At 34.8% G+C, this 21,189-nt stretch overlaps 1 protein-coding gene across 6 annotated transcripts in view; it reads right to left on the bottom strand.

The window, feature by feature from the left end:
• Positions 1–21,189, bottom strand: part of Akap11 (A-kinase anchoring protein 11) — a 49,873-nt gene that overhangs the window by 8,789 nt on the left and 19,895 nt on the right. The window contains exons 4-11 of one of the 6 annotated variants that reach the window (XM_042685721.1): positions 17,691–17,738; positions 16,179–16,313; positions 14,084–14,351; positions 8,722–13,183; positions 5,489–5,644; positions 3,488–3,574; positions 2,670–2,716; positions 24–184 (exon numbers count right to left, since the gene is read on the bottom strand). In XM_042685721.1, the coding sequence (XP_042541655.1) occupies positions 24–184; positions 2,670–2,716; positions 3,488–3,574; positions 5,489–5,644; positions 8,722–13,183; positions 14,084–14,351; positions 16,179–16,313; positions 17,691–17,738 (5,364 nt within the window). Of the gene's footprint in view, positions 1–23; positions 185–2,669; positions 2,717–3,487; positions 3,575–5,488; positions 5,645–8,451; positions 8,535–8,721; positions 13,184–14,083; positions 14,352–16,178; positions 16,314–17,690; positions 17,739–21,189 lie in introns of those variants that run through there. The other 5 variants (XM_042685722.1, XM_042685723.1, XM_042685725.1 and 2 more) reach the window with 5 other exon arrangements.

Below are 21,189 nucleotides of genomic sequence, written 5' to 3'. Positions count from 1 at the left end.
CCACTCTAGAAGGTGGTACTTACTAGTATAAATTCCTTCTTTGCAGAGTCATGAACACACAGTTCTGCAACTTCAGCCTCAGAGGCAACAAGCCACTGAAGAATAATCCTTAGCTGCGGGTCTACTGTGCACGGCTCCATATCAATATTCGTAATCAGTAGAGTCTTTCCATTTTGCTCCAAACCTAATAAATTTAAGTAATACCATATCAGTGTGAAGTGACTCAATTCAGCTCATTTCCAATACTCTGGGTTCCAAATATACACGAATATTTTCCATTTCTTTTCTTTTTTTATTGCTCTATTGGGGTTTGAACTCAGGACCTTGTGCTTGCTTGGCAGGCATTCTACCACTTAAGCCATATCTCCAGTCCAGAGAAGTTTCACTTTTGGACTAGACCAGCCATAGCAGGGATGCTTTATGTATACAACCATACCCAGCTTTTCCGGTTGAGATTTGGTCTCATGAACCTTTTCCCCAGGCTAGCCATTATCTTTGATCCTTTTAATCTCAGCATCCCAAGTAGCTAGAATTGTAAGACTGATCCACCACATCCAGCTTCCATTTCTTAAAATCTCAAAATGAATACTTTTCTTAACTATATCATACTATGACCAAAATACTTCTTTGGAAGGAAAAAGTAATGCTAAAAGAAATAACTTGGATCACTTATTGATAGCACAATGTTAAATAGTGTTTTAAAGTATTCAAGTACTACAAATGTCATAATCAGTGTCAAATTAAAATTCTCAGATAAAAGGAGAAACAATAAAACTATAAAGCTATTACTGTAATTAAAATTAAAATGAAATATACAAATATAAACTTCAAATGAGTAGAAAGCTGGGTGCCAGTGGCTCACATCTGTATTCATAGCTACTCAGTCAGAAGAATGAGATCCAGACAATCAAAGTCTGGTCAGAAAAGTATGTCAGACTCAATCTCCAAACTATCCACCAAAAAGACATGGTATGGTTTAAGCAGTAAAGTTCCAACTGAACTTTAAGGGTGAGGACCTGATTTCAAATCTCAGTACCAGTACAAACACACACAGACAAAATAGCAGCAAATGCTTATATAGTTCATATTATATCTTAAGTCCTGTTCGATACTTTTTAAAAAAAATTTTTATTATGAAAATACCATACAGAGGAATTACAATTACACGGGCAAGATAATGAGTACATTTCTTATCAAGCATTGTTGCTTCCTCCTTTGTTTCCCCTTCCTATCCCTTCGCATATCCCATCCCCCCCACCCTCCACCCCAAGTTGTAAAGTTCGTTTTTCGACATAACGACTTGTTCATCTCATTGTTACAATAGATCTACCTGTACCCTATTTAAACAATTTGTCTGTTCGATATTCTTTATGCATACAAATTCCTTTAATCCTCACAATCACCCTATGAGGTAGGAAGTATTATCTTTATTTTGTAGGTAAGAGTTGAACCACAGTCCGTTGTGGCTAAGTGGTAGAGTGCTAGCCTTGAGCTGAAGAGCTGAGGGACAGCACTCAGGCCCAGAGTTCAGGCCCCACGACCGGATCTCCCCCCCCTCCAAAAAAATAAAGAGTTGAGCAGAGTCTGTGGCAGGAATTGATTAAGCCAGATTATGAATAACAGTCTAGCTCCATGCTCTGAATTACTTCACTCTTTAGTTTGAAGACTGGCAAACGACTTCCCTAAAAGAAGTATAACTGATGAAAAAATTATTATAAACTCAGAGGGAATAATGTATATTTCAAGAATTCTGGAGGTGTTTTTTCTTTTGAAACAGGATCTTATTTTGTAGTCTGAGGTGGCTTTGGACTTGTTATGTAGGCTGGTCTCAAACTCATGATTCTCCTCTCTTAGCCCCCAAGTACTGGAATTAAAATGTGTCAACATGCAAGCTTGGCAGATTTCAAGTAATTCTTTTCAGCCTACCTCTTCTCCCCCTTACCTAACTCTCAGTGCTGGGAACTGAACACATAGTCTCCATTGGTAGGGCATACACAGCCCTCAGTTTGCCTAGTTCTAAAAAAATAACAAAAAATTCGCTGGTTCAAAAACAAATATTTGTATATGTAGTTGTCATATATGTAATCTATTATTATAGATTATATATAGATGTTATTTGCATTTCGTTAAGAGAAAACATGGAGAAAAATTCAACAATTATCTGAATATAATGAAAGCTCAGCCTCTATGGGAGGAGTCTTAGTTATATATCTTATATATCTTATAGAACTATGATCACTAAAGGAAGCAAGGCTTGATTATTCTCTTCAAATATGTGTATATATGAATACAGAGCTGGAATTCTAAGAGAACAGAATTGCAGGGAGACTTAGAAATATCTTTTTGGTTTTATTTACTGATTTATATAAGTCTGACATGAATCATGAATTCTAGAAGTTAACAGTTTGGAAGGAAAATATTAAAAGAGTAGCATGCTATAAATTGTTTCAAAGTTCAAGAATATACTGACTTCAAGGACTGTGGGAATAGCACAGTGGTAGAGCCTAGTGTGTACAAAGCCATGGGCTCCATCCCTAGTACCACAACAACAACAAAAAGAAACTATGATTGTTTTAATACATAAAATCCATGGCCTATCTGATGAAGATGCATAAAAATAAATCATAAAGACTTCTCTAGGAAACTATACAAAAATAACTGTTACTTACACTCTACATTGTCCTCATGCTCTTTATCTTCATCTTCTGGCTCATCACTTTTTGAAGAAACAACCAACAGCAGAAGCAGTTAAAAAAAAAAAAGGAGCTTAGTTAGTAATGTATTAAAACCTCTTCTTAGAAATGCAGTAAGCAATGGATGTTACATTATGACATTTTGAAGGAGGGAAATGATAATAAAAAGGAAGCTTTGCTTCTCACATCATTTCATGTTAAAAAATGAAAATTGTAAATGATGCCAAAAGTTACAAAAAAAAAAACCAAGAAGTCCTACCTGATCATATTTAGAGCCAAGTAATTGCTTAGTAAATTGAATATAAAATGTAAAGCTGAGATATTCCAATCTGATTTTAATTCCACATCATAGAATGTCATAAACAATGGAATATTAATGCTCCTAACTGATGTCATTTAATACTTTCTAGCTTTAGTAAAAACGTTTTCCTACACTTTTATTATATAGGAAGTCAACATACAAAACCAAAATGAAACAAAACAAAAACAACAACAGAAATCCTGTAGGAAGCAAGCTCTTTTTTTTAAATGAAATAATTGGCAGAATGAAAAAAAAAAAGCAAGCAGAATAACCCATGCATAACAGTCACTCATTTGCAATTAGAGGTCAGTCAGATTTTAGATAGTTGAATATTTTCATTAGATGTAAATGTATCAAGCAGAATAATATCAAAATATAGGAGAAAAGCAAGTGGATACATATTGACACTGTGGCCCACATTCTCTTAAGAATATAACATCATGCATTAGAGGTGAGAGACTCATCAGTTTTTAAGTTCCCAGACTGGACCAACCTGTCTGATGTTGGAAAGGATAAATTGTCCTCACACAAATCTCCTTCTAAACCAAGACTGCTCCAGCTACTGCTGTTACCATTACTGCTAGAGGAAGAAAACAACAGAGCTGAACTAGAAAATGAATAGTAAAGACCACCTTCGTTTTCCTTGGAACAGCTGTCCTTGGTAACTGTGCATGTCTTCAAGATGCCACAATGGATTAGAGCCTCCACAGAAGGGAAGAAAGACCATCACTGCTATTCTAGGGTACTATCAGGGTTGGAGACTCAGAAGTCTTTTTCTTTATCCTCAATATATCTTGGAAATTATTCTGAACTTACATCATTTTTGTAAACTAAGTCAACAAAATAGCTTTTAGGACAGCAAATGAATGCATGATAAAATTAAGGTCATGTAGTAAATATTAGGATATCCTTTCTTCAAAAGCAATTCCCTTTGGTTTAGATAAAGTCTTCAAAGAAAAAAAAAGTTAAATTTCTCTCAGGTTTTTAAATATGCAAAACAGTGATGGGCTTTGGTGGAGTGTGGGGAAAAAGGGACAGGTGCATCTAAACAGTCTCAAACAGGTGGATTTTTAAAACAGTTAGATTAATAAGTCAGTTACTTCACATATTATGTATAATTCAATAGGTGGCAAGTAACATTTATTTTCTTCAGAGTAAAGGTGGAATAACAAAAGTTTAATTAAGTACCACACTTGTCTGGTCAGCCAGTCACTAACACTATACACAGAAAACTTCTTATACTACTGAACCAAAAGAAACGCAATTATATTCTGCAACTGCAGCAAAGCAACTGTTTAAAAATACAAAGCAACTATGTTCAGAAACAAAATTAAATTCAATTCTTCAGACTAAAGCCGTCAACATGCAATTAAAAAATCCTAATCATCCCTAAGAAGTAAAAGAATTAGTAAGCACATTAGTCTGCAGTGACAAGCAGCTATTAGTCCCTATATTAGCCTTATCAATTATAAAAATTAATATTTTACACACAAAACTTTGGTTCTCAAGAATCAGTAAATATTGACAAGGTTATTCAAAAAAGGCCGATTACTTAATACCAATAATTTATATACCTTTTTGTTTTCTCCTCTTGCCCCCATAGAACATACCATTTTATCTATCAAAAAATACTTATATATAGGGAGAATGATAAAAGGGTGACACTGATCAAGATATTTTGTGGTTATAAACTGACATACTAAATTGAAGCTCCTTTGTACATCTAAAGATAATACAAAAATAAAGATTAAGTGGGGAAAAAAAAACTATTTTGATGCCTTTTACAGGTAACTGTCCCATTTCCTATCCTCTAATGAAAAAACTAAAAAACACAGTACTCTCCTAAAGTAAAAAAGAAATTGTTTCTAGAAGTTTAGAAGAAGCTTAAAAGCTTAAAAAATGCAAACATCCACTATATTTTTTCAAGTTAACTATAAATACACCCAAAGAGTATTAATCCTGCTAACTACTGTATTTGTTCTGTGTCAAAAAGAATTAGAAACTAGGGATGGTAGTATATCTCTGTAATCCTAGCACTTGGAAACTGACACAGGAGAATCAGGTGTGCTGGGCTATATAGAAGGACTCTGTCTCAAAGAAACAAAACACTGGAAACATGATGTGAATAATAAAATGTGTTTTTACAGTAACAGATTTGCAAATTTAGAATTCTAAAATAATATTCAAGGTAAATTTATAACTTATTCTAATGTCTGAAATTCTAAACTACATCATTCTCTCTCTATATATATACATATATATGTATATATGTGTGTGTGTATATATATATAAATATATATATAACTATATATAATTGTAGTTATATATATAACTATATGTATATAGTTATATAACTATATATATAACTATATATATATAACTATATATATATAACTATATATATATAACTATATATATATAACTATATATATATAACTATATATATATATAACTATATATATATAGTTTTATATATATATATAGTTGTAGTTACCTTTCACTGAGATGATGAAAACTGCTGCTGTCATCTTGGTGATCATCCTCAAAACTTAAATTGGACCAGCTACCCGTGCTGTCCTCACCAACACTGAGATTCATCTGCTGGCTACTAAATGACTCATTGGATGGAAAGTCTTCTATTTCTTTTGGACTAAGAAAAGAAAACATAATCATAACAGCACTGAAAGAATCACAGATTGTAAGTTATTGGACACTGAGTTGATGATAAAGATAACAATAATAAGAAATGATATACAGAGTCGCACCTGTGTCCCTGGAATGATTTGCTGTGTCTACTGATAATAAAACTTTGCATGACAGTGCAATGACTGAAAAGTTAGTTAAAGCCCGGCAACAGTGACTCATCCTGTAATCCTAGCTACTTAAGGAGGCTGAGATCTGAGGATGGCAGTTCAAAGCCAGCCCAGGCAAAAACATCCATGAGACTCTTATCTCCAATTAACCACCTGAAAACCAGAAGTGGCACTGTGGTTCAAGTGGTAGAATGCTAGTCTTGAGCTGAAGAGCTCAGGGACAGTGCCCAGGCCCAGAGTTCAATTACCACAACTGACAAGAAAGAAGGAAAGAAGGAAAGAAAGGAAGGAAGGAAAGAAAGGAAGGAAGGAAGGAAGGAAGGAAGGAAGGAAGGAAGGAAGGAAAGAAAGAAAGAAAGAAAGAAAGAAAGAAAGAAAGAAAGAAAGAAAGAAAGAAAGAAAGAGAAAGAAAGAAAGAGAGGGAGGGAGGGAAGGAGGGAAGGAGGGAGGGAGGGAAGGAGGGAAGGAGGAAGGTTGGTTAAGGAAAAGAAAAGACAAAGTTAACTGAGGTACCAATCTATTATGGATTCATCATGCATATTATGGATGCATCATTTACCTAAGGTCTGTTTAAAACAGCTCAGTTTTAACTGAGACATTATAGAGGAGTATAATAAGCTTTAAGTGTTTTGTAAAACAGTACTTTTATTGGCACTAACAGAACCTCCTTTTGGCTTTAAGAATAACTTTTTAAAAATTACTGAAAGGAATTATAGTAGTTTCAGTCAAACATAAAATCAAACTAACCAAATTTATTCAAGGTAAGAGCATGGACCAAAGCTCTTTTCATTGTTTTCACTTAAGAAGCATTTATATTTCTACCACATTGTTACAAAGTCCATTCATTGTTCAACTATCTTAATTGTCCCTTTTCTGTACTATTCTCAGAAAGTGTTGAGAAAGTAATGTTTATCAACAAGAAGAAAAATATCAGACTTCTTAGGGAAACCTGCCATTGGCTTCTCACCAATCAGAATAAGAATGTAAGTCATTAAAAAAACTAGTTGTTCCATCTTACAATATTCTCCTTATCACTTGCCATCTTTTGCCAATAGTAGCCTCTTTCCAAACATGAACACGCCTAGGTCTTTGCTTGGAACCATTTCTCTCTGATTTCCAATGATCTTTTCTCTCTTCATCTTCATGGCGCAAACATTATTTTACCAATATTGCTTCCCCTGTAACCCACTTAAAACTGCAAACCATTATTAAGTACTGTCGCCATAACTGTACCAGTACTCCCTGACTCACTTTCTTGCTTGCTTCTCCCTCTGAAGCACTTTTCAGTATGGAATACACAATATAGTTTATTTAGCTAGTGTCTGTCTTATTCTATCATAAGCTCTGGGAAAACAGATTTTGGTCTGTTTCACTTTATATCCCAGTGAGCAGAATAGTTCTTGAACTACCATCTTTCTATCTAGGCAATGTTTGTTTTGTATTTCATTTGTATTTAATTTGATACATAGTGAGGCAGGCTCACTATAATTCTGAATAATAGTAGCAAAACTTTGTTCTTTTGGAAAACTCCTCATATATGCTACATTTTTGGGGAAACAAAAGTTTTATGACTGCTAGTCATTTAATGACCAAGTTATTTAATGATGATTTGGGTTGAGAGTTTAGATGTTCTGTTCTTCTATCACATGACAGTATATTCCACTTGATAGCCATATGCCATTACTGTGAACATAACAGCTGTGTGACATACTAAGCATTACTTCCTTGAATCATAAAAACCAAATAATGTCTTAAGAGGATAATTCATTTGAATGAATTTTCCTTCCAGCTTGAGAGATATTAATGTTTGAAACAAAATGTACACATCAGTGTCAAACTTTTTTTTTTGCCAATCCTGGGGCTTGAACTCAAGGCTGGACACTGTTCCTGAGCTTCTTTGTGCTTGCACTCTACCACTTAAGCACAGCACCACTTCTGGCTTTTTCTGTTTATGTGGTACTAAGGATTCGAACCCAGGGCTTCATGCATGCTAGGCAAGCATTCTACCACTAAGCCACATTCAAACTTTTAACAGCATGTACAGGATCCTAGTACAATTAAGGGAAACAGGCAAAGAATTAATTTTCTTTGTAAACATCGCCTAGATAAAAAGTTGGGTTACCAGAAGAACTCCAGGGACTATCTATTCCCCAGGTCTAAGAAGAAAAGTGATCAAAGAATGAATGAATAGCAATGGTAGTTGCCAGGCCCTGGAAAGATATTTTAGAACCTTCAGGCTATACAATTTTCTCCCCATAAGGCTAGGATAAAAACAACCTGAGGCTACTTATATGAGGAAAGTTCTATCAAATATATTTTTTATCACTTAGTCATTTTTTGTAACAATGTATTACGCTCATCATCATAATGTAGGAACAAAGAAAATGTAAGTCTATGATAGGGCTCATGAACTTTTTCAGATAGTTGTTGCCAGCTACTGGGTTTCTGTTTCAATTACTCAGAAAAGCCAGACTGTGGGCATGGCTCAAGCAGTAAAAGAGTCATCTAATCAAGCCCAAAGTTTTAACTCAAGTACTACCCCCACCAGAAAAGAAAATTTTACCTCAGAATAGCTAACTAATATATGCTAGTGAGCTACATTTGCTGCATAAAATTCTCTAGCTGTGCTTTGATTCAACTTTACCTGCTTCATAGCTCCATGAACTTGACAAGGTGATTATGTTCTCTAACCTTCATCTTCCAGCCCTGTAAATGGACAATCCTTCCCTCAAAAGGGATCAGGAGACAAAAATGTATGAAAGCTATGGGTAGAATATGAAGCCATACACAAATGAAACAGAAAATTTTTGTAACATTAAGATGAAAATAATCATAATTTTATGAAGTCCCTACGACATGCTCAAAATTAGCTTTTCATCCTATTATCATGACCCAAAAGAAATATCAAACTTACCTGCTGAAATCATGCCCAACATTCATCATGGCGGAGGTCATTATTTCTGTGGTAAGGCTTTCAGCAAAGCTAACGCCATCTTGTCCAATTCCACTATCAGCTGCCAAACTGGTGTTGCTCAGCTCTCTCTCTGCTTTCTCAATGGCTTCAGCAACTATTTTCTCTGCAAGCACTGTCTTTTTATCAAGATTAACATGAATTTGAGGGACATCAAGATGAAAAATTCTAGATTTCTGATAGATGTTGCTAAGGTTTGGATTTGAAGCTGGCTTCCTACTAGCACATGACCCCTGTCTGGAAAACTGCTGGGATGAGTTTCCAGTACAATCATGGAATTCTTTAAGGTCACAATATCTGCAAGCTTGATTTATAAGAGGTGACAATTTTTCAGCATAAGTGATCCTATCCACCAATTTCGTGGCCTCAGTAACTTGGAAAACTGTGGATCCTAAGCCTAGTTCTAAAGTATCATCTGCTACTTTTTTAGCATACTGTTCTATGGTTTGGATAACATTATCCCCTGAACCATATTCACCAAAGCTGCCAGCATGATGGTAAAAGCCACAGTTTTGTAAGGAACGCTGAAGAGATTTAGGAAATTCTGGTTTAGTGACACATTCAGTATCTTCAACACATCCAGTTTTTTCAAAAAGGCAAGTATCTGTTAGGGATTTTGTTGAGTCAATGGCAGGTGCTGTTAACTCTTTTTTAACATCTCTTGTTATACTGTGAGCAAGAGAGGCCGAGAAACTATACAGTTCAGAGCAATCATTTCTACATGAATCCTGTGTCTTTTCACAAGTTTGGTTTTTGCAAATGTGACCTCCATTTCTTTTCCTTTGTCTTGTTTTCTCTACTTCAAGGTGGTGCTCCTTCTTTGAGAATATCAACAGTTCATTGCTGCTTTTCACTTGTGAACTTTGCTCAGGGAACATTTTTGAGTTATACTTCATCTTGGCTATCTTAGCTGCTGCTTGTAATCCCGACTTAATGGATCGATAAGCAAGTCTATTGGCATACTGATCCATTATTAACTCACCATTACCACCTTCCTGTTTTAATATTTGGATAATATGACCTGCATATTCATCTGTCACACTTTCACAGCTAGGATACTTGTATGTCAGACCCGACATCCCAGAACTTGATGGTAAGGACAGAATAAATGGATCCACTTCTCTGGGGTGTGCTACAACCTCTGTATCCAACTTCTCTTCTGACCTGTCTTGGTCATCATCATGATAACAACTGTTCTTCTTCTGCCTGAAAAGTGCACAACTCTGAACTTTTGCTGTTTTCTCGGTTTCTGCAATAACTTCTGCGGCCATATTACCTGCAAAATTGCAAGTTTGTAAATTTTCATCTGAATGACTGACAAAAGTAGGCAATGTACTTCTTGGACTCTGAACACTTAAGCAAGGGTTTTGAACCTTGGGTTCTTCAGTTATTTCATGATCTATATGGGAGGCTACCATCTCAGTTGCAAGAGAGATGATGTGTGTAGCCAGGGCTTCTGCAAACTGAACTTTCTTCCCTGAGTTCTCGGACTTGACATCCACTTCTGGATGCTCTTCACCTTCACCACTTTCAACTTCTTCAGAAAGAGATCGCATGAGTTTCAGCATGAATTCTTCTTTTTCTATAGTATTTTGTTCATTTTCAGTCAAACTACCAACAGAGGAGTTATGAGGTGTAGAAGGTGGTGTAGCAGGTGCAAATTCTTTGGCTAATTCTCCCTTGAGCTTTTTGGTTAATTTCTTGATGTCCCATTCAGAACCAGCCTGGGAGGGTACTAGAGGAGTTGATGGAGGAGTATTGGGTATTACATTTCTCTCTTTGATTTTCTGTTTATCTTCCATGTGTAGGCCATCTACACAGGTAAGTACTGGAGATGACAAAGTATGTGAGTGATGAAAAGAACTATCATGTCCAAAAGACAAGGGCTCAATTGCTGTGTTATTCGGATGTTTTTTCACCAGTTTATCTTTAGGAAGTTCCTTCAAATCAGGACTCGCACCAGGTGGCACCATCTCTACAGGAAGTCCATAAGCATCAATAGTCTCTTTACATTCTGGAACACTATCTTTTCCAAATGAAAATGAACAGTGAGGTAAGTGATAGTGAGCCTCAAGAAATTTAGGGAACTTTTCCAAGGTCAGCTGTGCTCCTTCTTCAAGAATAGGCAAGCCTCTTTTACATACTGCAGTTTTATCTAAATTTGGGGTCACTGTTTTGCTTTTATCTATGGAATGTTTAATAATAGATTTAGATAACTGTTCAGCAAACTCATCCTTATTGCAAGCTTCACTCTGTTGTGATGCTGCTTGATCACACTGAGGAAAAGAAGTTTTCCCTTTTATTGTTTTAGTTAAATAGTCTGTCTTTTCATCAACTGTTTTTGTAACTTTGAATGATGTCATTGATTCTAAAGTTTCATTTACTATTGTATGCACCATTGCAGCAGAAAAGTTGCTAATAATCCCTGGACCATTTGTTGGTTTTGAAGAATTCTGCATTTCAGTAACATTAGTTGGTTTTAAATCATTCTGAGTATCTGGACTGGGTTCTGAAGGTAACCCAGTATTTCTCATACAAGCTACTTCCTCTTTGTTTTTCGCAGTAACATCTATTTGGGTGGAATCACCATTTGTATTACTATCAATAGATGACCCATGAGACTTAGCCTGAAACAAAGTAGATGAAATATGATATGGGAGAAGGGCACTTCCTGCCAAAGGTACTGGTATGGAAGTGACAACTCCTGAAGTACAAATCAAGGCCTGCTGCACTGTGTATTCCTTTTTGTAGTCCAGTATTGGTTTTGTTGCCACACTTGATGGACTGTTGAAAGATGGAGAAAATGGAAAGGTCTGTGTGGATGGCATGCTTTCTGCACTCACATACTTGTTGTTATCCATAGAAACACTAACTGCTGCCTTTGTCGTGAAGGTCACATCAACTTGTGATAGCTCAATGAATGCTTCCTGTATAACAGATTCAGACAAATCCTTTGCATATGATTTCACTACTTTGTCTTCAAAGTCAAATGAATGGCCCTGTGGAGATGCAGGTGTTGGAGGATATGAAAACTGACACACCTCCATGATACCTTCAAAAACAAGTTCTTCTGCAAGATCTGTAGCAAACCTAGCAACTGTGTTTGTAAATATCTGCCTCTTCACATACTGTAAATCTTTCAAGGCATTTGATAAGGCTTCACTCACCAAAAAATTAGCCAGACTACCAATGGCACGTTCTTTCAGGTAAAATGCACGCTGTCGTCTTAGTTCATTAAATGCCATCTGAAAAACAGATGATGTCAATTTGATAGCTAAGTGGCACAGTGCATTGGTACATGAAGAAACTCCTTTCTGTAAGTCTTTAAATGCACTGCCAAAACTTTTCTCCACAAGATCTGCTGCAAATTTCTGAATGCTATCTTTAATCATTAAAGATTTACTTTTAGATTTATTTTTTTGATCAAGGTTTCCATGCTTAAAAGCTACAATTTTATCTCTCCTTTTAATGCTATTAATGTTTGACATTGCATTATCATTTTGAGGATGAAGAATTGAGCCTAGAACTTCACATGAAAAACTATTTGCATAATCTTCGTAAGTGTGATAAGTAGAACTGTGATTTTCAAGACTCTTATCTCCACCAATATCTGTCTGGCAAAAACATTCAGCAGGAGTATAGTTTCCAAGAGGACTAAAAGCAGAGGATCGAACAGGGCTAAACAAACCACTATCATCTCCCGATGCCTTTGCTGGGCGGGGAGAATCTGGAGTATCACCCAGGTTGCTGTATGGCGATTCTGGTTTACGAGGAGTTGGCTTTCTAACGTTAGCTGGAAGAGCTGGACAATCAAACTTGAATTTTTGAGGATTCATACAAGATTTTTCATGTTTGTGCTCTTTCTTCTGCAATGACTTCCCTACAGCAGGCTCCTTTATAAGGAGACAGGAAGTTTCTAAGGATTGTTCTAATTCATCAAACTGATCAAAACTGTCAAAAAATTCACTGACTTCTGAGTCTGAATCCTCTATATCATCTTTCATCACAGGAATTTTAGGCAGTTCAAGTTTAGCTTTTAAACTTTTTTGATATCCCTCTTCATCCAAGAAAATAACAGGACTTGGACTAGAACATTCAGATTCAGATGAGTAGGCAGGAGACGAAGAAAAAAGTGTTTTCTGTATATCACTACCTTTATCTGAAGCGTTAGATGACTTATAGAAACTTCTTTGGATCCAAGGCTCTGAAACAGATGTTGTAACTGAAGTTTTCACAGAAGGTGGTTCTTTGTGTCCCAGAATATTTACAAAAGATGGAGGTTTATCCAATGACTTTGGCTGTCCAGAGCTAACCAGTGTCTTTAAATCATGGGTTTCTAAGAGATGACCAGAAGTAGTCTGAGAGGCAGCATCACATTGGCTCTTTAGTGTGGAAATATTTATTCCTATAAGAAAAGAATAAAGTGGTTGCATTATGCTAGAACAGAATTTTTACAAACTTAAAGTCATTTGTAGGAAAGTGAATGGAGCTGGAGATTATCATGCTAAACAAGAAAAACTAAGATTTTTAAAAAGCCAAATATCATGTTTTCACCTCATTTGCAGAATCTAGACTTAAAAGATATTATATTGTCCCTGGTTAAAGTACAACATAGGACAATGTGTTGCTCTATATGGCGTTTCAAAAATAAAGCTTGCTAAAATTGTTTTAAGAAGAGGGAAAATATGGGAAAGAGAAAGATGTGTTTGATCATGTTATACTCTATGTGTGTGTGTGTGTGTGTGTATGTGTATACCTATATTATAAAATATATGGAAATGTTACAGTGAAACCCCCCTTGTATGACCAATATGCACTAATAATATTATTATACAAATGTTAATTCAATGGAATAAATTGATATTAAAGCACAAAAATGTTTATTTTAACATCCTTTCTATACTTTGTGATTTAAAAGAAAAATTCATCACAAGTAACATTTGGATGAAAATATGTCTTTTACTATTATAATTTGTAGATATCTATGGAATGCTTATAGCATGCTATCATGCAAATGAGAAACCCTACTATGGTGACTCCACTGATACTTCTTCTGATATCTGAACCTAGAAAGGTTGGCATTTGATAATGGCATTACTTAAATACAAATAGAAAGAGCAAAACTAGAAGCCAGGTGAATAATAAAGGTAAAAACCAGATAAATTAATTCCTCAGATAAAAGGTTAAAATGTTTAAATCAGACCAAATTTTAACATAAATTTCAAATGAACAAATCTTCCTTTGAACCTTAAACTTTCAACTTCAATCTATAATTTCTAAAAAATACCTAGCAAGAAAAACAAACCATCATCATGTGGCTTTGAAGTTTCTTCTTCTAATTGCTCAAAAGCTGTGACAAAATCATCCTCTATGGAAGACACAGACTGGTTGGTATCATCATCATCATCATCTTCATCAGTGATCTCAAGCTGACGCCTCTGATGCAAGAATGTGTCCAGGGTGTATCTTATACCAGTGGCATATTTACTTAGAAGACTAAAGATAAAATCAATTCTGAGTCTTGGTAATGTAGGTGACACTCTCATAACACAAAGCATTCCAGAATGATGATTCTAGGAAAAGAAAAAAAGACCATAGAGACAATATTAATTTTAAATACAAAATATATTATCTGGTAGTGCAGCTCAGAAATACAGACTCAGAGCAAAAACAAAAGTGAAAATAATAATAATAACAAAAAAGCATGAAGTGCCTGTATCCTGAAAGGCTCCCTTATTTTATTTTCATATATTTACATATTTATAATAATTTTATTCTTTTCTCCCTCCTTTAATGTCCCACGTTCTAGTCTCTCCAAGTTTTCTCTTATCCATGTATTCAAATTCTATCTAATCTATTTAAAATGCTATAGAACCTACTATGCATTCCCTTGGTCAATTACGTTTCCTATTTACTATGAAGCCTTGTCATGTGTCTAATCATTCCCTTGTGTTATCAACTACTATGTAAACTGTCTGAGAACAGAAGCCAAGTTGTATTTCATTTTTTTGTCCCATTTTCCTGTAACTTTCAGTATGATGTCACTTTTTCTGTCAATTTTTTTAAAGAAGTTCCCTTTTATTTAAATTTCTCTAGCATTAAAGCTAATAATGTTTACTGTTGATTAAAAATACCAAGTTGCTAGATTTTCTCTTACATATTATCAATGTGATAAATATAAATATTGACAAATTATTTATTTGAAAAAGTAGAAATTAAAGGCAATAACCACCCCTTAGATCACAATGAATAAATATGAATAAAGCATATAATTATGGAACCGAGGTAAGCAGTTCCATTTTTATCAGTAGACCTCACAAAGAACAAAGCAGTATCTTATAATGGAATAAAAACAAATCCAAATTTTCAATCAATTGGTTCAGTTATAATGTTATGTCTCTTATGACGTAAAGCATTTTTCTTTTTTTTACATTATCAATTAGTAATGAACTAAGGTTGATTATAAAAATAACTACTTGTATGAAATGTTTCATTTTCTATTTTTTAATAAACATTTATCTTTTTAAAAATAATACATATATCTTTGGGTGATGATTTCACATGGAAAGTTCCTAACCAGAAAATGAATAAAGGACAGTCTCTAAAACATATCATTGTTTATATAAATCTGGAAGTGGCTATAAAGAAGAAAAGTCCCTATGCCTTGTACAAAGTTGGAATGAAAGACATTAAAGAAGAATCAATTTACATTAAAAATTAATATGAGTCTGGCACTTGTGGCTCATATGTATAATTCTTTTTACTCAGGAGGCTGAGATCTTAGGATTGAGGTTTGAAGTCAGCCTGGGCAGACAAATAAATCCTGCAGACTATTATCTTTAAAACTCGAAATTACGGGCATAGTTCAAGTGATGGAGTACTAAGACATGAGCAAAAAAGCTGAGCAAGAGTATGGATCTCCAAGTTCAAGCCCTTATATTGTTACAACTAAATAAATAAAATGCACTTGCACATCACTTATAGAACCTCACAGATGGAAATCAAATTTATGAACTATGACCAAAATTATACTACATTTCAAGGATATCAACATTTCTGGAGTTAGATTTGGGGGTTTTTTTGTTGTCTTTGGGGTTTTTTTGGCCAGTCTAGGGGCTTGAACTCAGGGCCTGGGCAGTGTCTCTAAGCTTCTTTTGCTCAATATTAGCACTCTACCACTTGAACCACAGTGCCACTTCCAGCTTTTTCTGTTTATGTGGTGCTGAGGAATCAAACCCAGGGCTTCATGCATGCTATGCAAGCACTCTACCACTGAGCCACATTCCCAGCCGAATACTATTACCTTGAGAAGGCATTAAAACAAAAACCTTCATCCAAGAAGTTTAATATTCCTGACCAAATATACTAAAACTTGCTCTGAAATACTCATTATAAATTACCTGATTTAGAGGACGGCTGTTTATATCTGATGTTTTACTTATATCCTTCATACAAATAATTTCATTTTCATTTAGACTACAGAAGTGAAGTGAATTCAGAAGATCTGGAAGTTCCAAAGAAACTGCAGCTAAATCCTAATTTAAAATAAGAACAATAAGTAATACAATAGAAGAATACTGTTAAAGTTACAATATTATATCCAAAAATCCTAAGTAGTACTAATAGTTTTATAATAATTCACATCTGCAGTTTATTATCCACAGAAACCCCATTTTTAGTTTAAAAATGCATACTAAAATTATTGAATATTACTATTACCATACCCTGTGAAACATATTTTAGTAAGCTATAGTGAATTTTAATATGACACCTCATATACCCAGAAAAATTGGGAATTTAATATTTTTAGTCAATGTTAACCTATGAGTCTTAGGTTTAACTCTAGAATTCTCTCACAAGATTCTTGCCTACTGGAAGTATTTCCTCAGAATTTAAATTTTTGCTTTGTAAAGTGTAAGTCCATTTTTCTACTCCTCTTAAAGTTACTATATCAGACTCTAACTCAAAGTTTTATGAAGGTTAAAGAAAAAGAAAGCAGTTCTTTATCATTTTGTTTGCCTTTTCATGTAAATATTTTATCCAGCTGAAGAAATTTTCAAGTCTTTGACCCTTAAAGAGTACTTTCCTTTGTAAACAAGGTTTTATCACTAACTGAAAGAAAAAGTAACAGAGAAACACTTTGGACTATTTCTCTTTCTAGCTAATATTCCCAATAATATATTCTCTGTTCCTTCTGACCACGTGATTTTCTCCCAGCTAAGGTAACAAGACATACAACAGAGTTTTCATCCATAATCACTTTTTGGGGAGTTTTCAGAAAGCTGTAAAGTTCCTCTGAATAATATTCCTAATGCTCTTCCTAATAGGAGACACTAATCTGAACAGGAAACTTGTAGCAATCAAATTCAAGCTGCAGCATGAAAAGGAGCTTCAACCACACTTTCAATTGCTGTTTCAATTTGTTGATATTAAATCTCAAGTATCAAACCCTCTATGCCTAAATAAAACACACTAATAAAATTTTTTTAATATTTTTATTGTAAAGATACTGCAAAGAGGGGCTATAGGCACATGAGTGAGGTAATGAGTACATTTCCTATCAAGTACTGTTACCCCCCTCCTACTAATAAATTTTTTGCATTGGCTAATACTGACAGTTTATAAATTTACTTTTAGAGTTAACTTTCTCAGCTGAAATATATACGAATTTATATTGTTGAGGTTAAATTATAAAAGCCATCAAAATGAGGGAAAATGTCACATACTACATACCACATGAAAGGAAGAAAAGGTCCAAAGAATACTCCAAAGTTACCATATATTTTCACTTAATATTAAGAAGATACCAATAATTTAATGTAAATTTAAGGTATCAAGGTATACTGTTCAGTTCCTAAATCTGTTCCAAATAATCTCCTGCTGTCGCTTCCAGTTCAATAAATTGACCATACCTGTATATGAGCAGCATCTGTTTCTTCATTAAAGCCTAGAAATGTCACCTGAATAAAAAATAAATAAAGCTTTTAGTTGTTGCAGACTGCTGATAGACCTGAGCACAGTAAAATGTAAAAATGCTGATTGCCTCAAACAAGGTAATTTTTTCAAAGATTTCTGCAGTCTTTGAAATTCATCTATACCTCATCCACAGCTTACTCACTAGCAGGTTTAATCTGTTTTATGCCTAAACATATTATACCTATACCTACTTTCCTCTACTCATCCCTCCTAGTCCCCTTTTTTCACCTGCACTACTATCATCCTCTCTAACTTAGCCCTCTTGTCAAACCACCGCTCCAAAGAAATATTCATGCTTCATAGAGGAAAATCCTAATTGGGGTTAGAAGGCTTTCTGCCTTCACATAAATTCAAACCTATAGGTCACCTTCCTGGGTTTCAAATATCCCTACATATCCTGCATAGTTGTTTTTGTTTGGGGAAGTTAGTACTGGGGTTCGAACTCAGGTCCTCACATTTGCTAGGCAGACTATTACCCAGGAAGTATACCACTTCAGCTAGGCCCCTTTTGCTTTATTTATTTATTTTTTGCCATGGGCAGCCTATATCAACATCTTCCTGTTTATACCTCTCACACACACACATCTGAAACGACAAGCACATGGGCTGGTTTCATTGAGGTCTCACTAAAGTGTTTTAAGGGCTAGACCAGAATGCAATCTCAATAAATGAGATCACAGGCATGAGCTATTGCACCCAAGCCCCAAACTGTGTACATTCTTGCTGAAGGCTCTCAAAGCTGTGCCACTTTAAATCTGTTTCCCTTAAATGTTGATATGCCTGAGTCCTCCTCATTCTTCAAGTTCCAACTCCAATATCACCTTTTTATAAAGGTCTTCTCTGAGTAGACTCCCAAGGCTACTTTCTCATTGGCTATATATGTCACTATCGTTTATTTCATTTAACACCATTCCACAGAGTTTAGAAATACCTGATAGCATGGGGAAATGACACACTAAGTAAAAAGAAAATTACAGAAAAAAATGATATACATTATGCGCACAATTTCACCTTATTTTTAAAAACATATGTATGAAAGCAAGGCACTTTCACTTCTAGTATTATTTTTCATTCATATATATGTATATATGCATGTTTTCATTCATTATTATTTTCATATATATATACATAAACAAAACAGATTTGGGTTTGAACTCAAGGCCTCATGCTTACTAGGCTGGCATATATGCCTGAGTGTCTGAGCTCTATCTCCAGCTCTGCTTTTTGCAGATTCATTCCTATAATCCTGACGACTTGAAAGGCTAAGAACAGGGCAATTCCAACTCAAAGCCAACCTGAACTGGAAAATTTTGAGAACCTTCTCATTCCAAAGCTGAGCACAGTGCCATTTATCTGTCATCTGAAGTTATGTGGGAGTGTTAAGATTGGGAGGATCACAGCTCCAGAACAGCCCAGGCCAAAAAAGTCTGCAAGACTCCCTCTCATCAAAAGAATGTAGATATGGTAGTTTGCATCTGTGATCCTAGCAAAAAGAAGCCTAAAGTAGGTGGATGATGAGGCTCAGGTATGGGCTGGAGTTTGAAATGAGATCCTCTTCTAAAAACAACTAGCAAAAAGCAGAGCTGGAAATACAACTCAGAGGTTCAATCATATACTGCTAGCCTGGTAAGCATAAGGGCTTGAGTTCAAATGCAAATCTGTTTTGTTTATGTATATAAAAATAACGAAATAATAATGAAGAATAATGAAGGAAAATATATGCATACATACATATATATGAATGAAAATAATACTGGAAGGTAATGTAGAAAACTGTTGGCAGTGATTAGTAATGGAATTATAGATGATCTTACTCTTCCTTTTTTCTAATTCATAGAATCAGTGACAGTCATTTTTTTGTTTTCAGTATTTCTCATTTTTCCATTAAAAATATGCACTACCTTATTAACCTGAAAAAAGGTTATTTTTAGATTTTATATTCTGTATCTACCACTATAATAAGAATTTATATCATTTTCAGGGAAATTAATGGACCGGGAAAAATTACCTTGAGTGAGGTAAGTCGGGCTCAGAGAGACAAAGAGAACATGTTTTCATGCATTGAAGTTAGAACTAAAATATAAGGGCTATATACATTTATCCACTATCAAACTGATTAAAACATTGTACATGCAGGAGTAGGTTTCCATGATGTAGCACTTTTGCATAATTAACAGATAAACAAAATGAATGTTAGGTAGTTCAAACATAACTGAGAAGGTGGGGATTGAGGGAAGTGGAAAACCTATGGAAAGAGAGACACATAGTAGGCATATACAGTCAGAATATTTATGTACCCATGTGAAAATGGAACTAAAAAATGATAGGATAAGTGGGATAATGAAAAGAGGTGAAGAATGATGAAAAGGGTGATACTGATCAAGGTGCACTATACACATAAATTGACACGTTGAACTGAAACCCCCTTGTAGCACTATTTGAAGACAAAAGATAAATAAAAAGAAAATTTTGTTTCCTATATGATAAAATGACAAATTGTTTACTAAGCAATACCATGGCTAGATTGATACAATACTGAGTGACAGGAATGTAGATGCTAAATTATCAAGAATTAGGGAGAAACAGCACAATTAGCACATAAATCAATACCAAGTACACTCTGATCTTTCTGATTATTTCAGAAACAATTCAAAATGTTAGAATTACCTTGGAAACTTTATTCTGATTAATTATGGTTATTATTTCAAAGAACTGTTATTCTCTAGATATCCATGGAAAATACTGACCTCTAGAACCCTAATTCTCACCTATGAAATTTCATGCAATTTAAGTTCCCTCCTTTATTTATTTATTTTTTATTTTTTGGGGGCCAATCCTGGGGTTTGAACCTGAGTGCTGTTTCTGAGCTTCTGTGTTCAAGGTTAGTGCTCAACCACTTAAGCCACAACTCCACTTCTAACATTTTGGTGCTTAATTGAAAGTCTTTCCTACTGGCTTCAATCCAGAAGCCTCAGATCTCAGCCTCCTGCATAGCTAGGATTACAGGTGTGAGCTACCAGCACCTTGCCACATAATATACTTTTAGTAAGAAATAAATACTCAATAACAAATTTCTTTCTTCTTTGAGAGATAAGCATGTCCTAAAGTAGGACAGAAATTCTTTCTAATCTTTCAAGTTTCCTTTACTGACAACAAAACACAAAACAAATTGAAATGAGATTTGAAGTTGTCGATTTCCCATGATCAGGGGAGATCTCATCCAGGAATGTGGGCATAGAAAGGCATGTAGACAGCTAAGAGACAAGAGCTATAAAACTGATAATGGCAAGACATAGGAGATTTGTCACACTTGGCAACAGCTGATTATATTAAGAATTGCTCAACTTTACTAAAATATAGTACAAAGGGATAGCAAAGAAGATGAATCAAGAGCAACAGAAATGGAACTGATGACAAAATATAATAAATATTTTT

This window comes from Dipodomys spectabilis, unplaced genomic scaffold (assembly GCF_019054845.1).
Source record: "Dipodomys spectabilis isolate Male_0828 unplaced genomic scaffold, ASM1905484v1 ptg000095l, whole genome shotgun sequence".
NCBI classification, from domain to species: domain Eukaryota; kingdom Metazoa; phylum Chordata; class Mammalia; order Rodentia; family Heteromyidae; genus Dipodomys; species Dipodomys spectabilis.
This window is presented reverse-complemented; position numbering and strand designations above follow the sequence as displayed.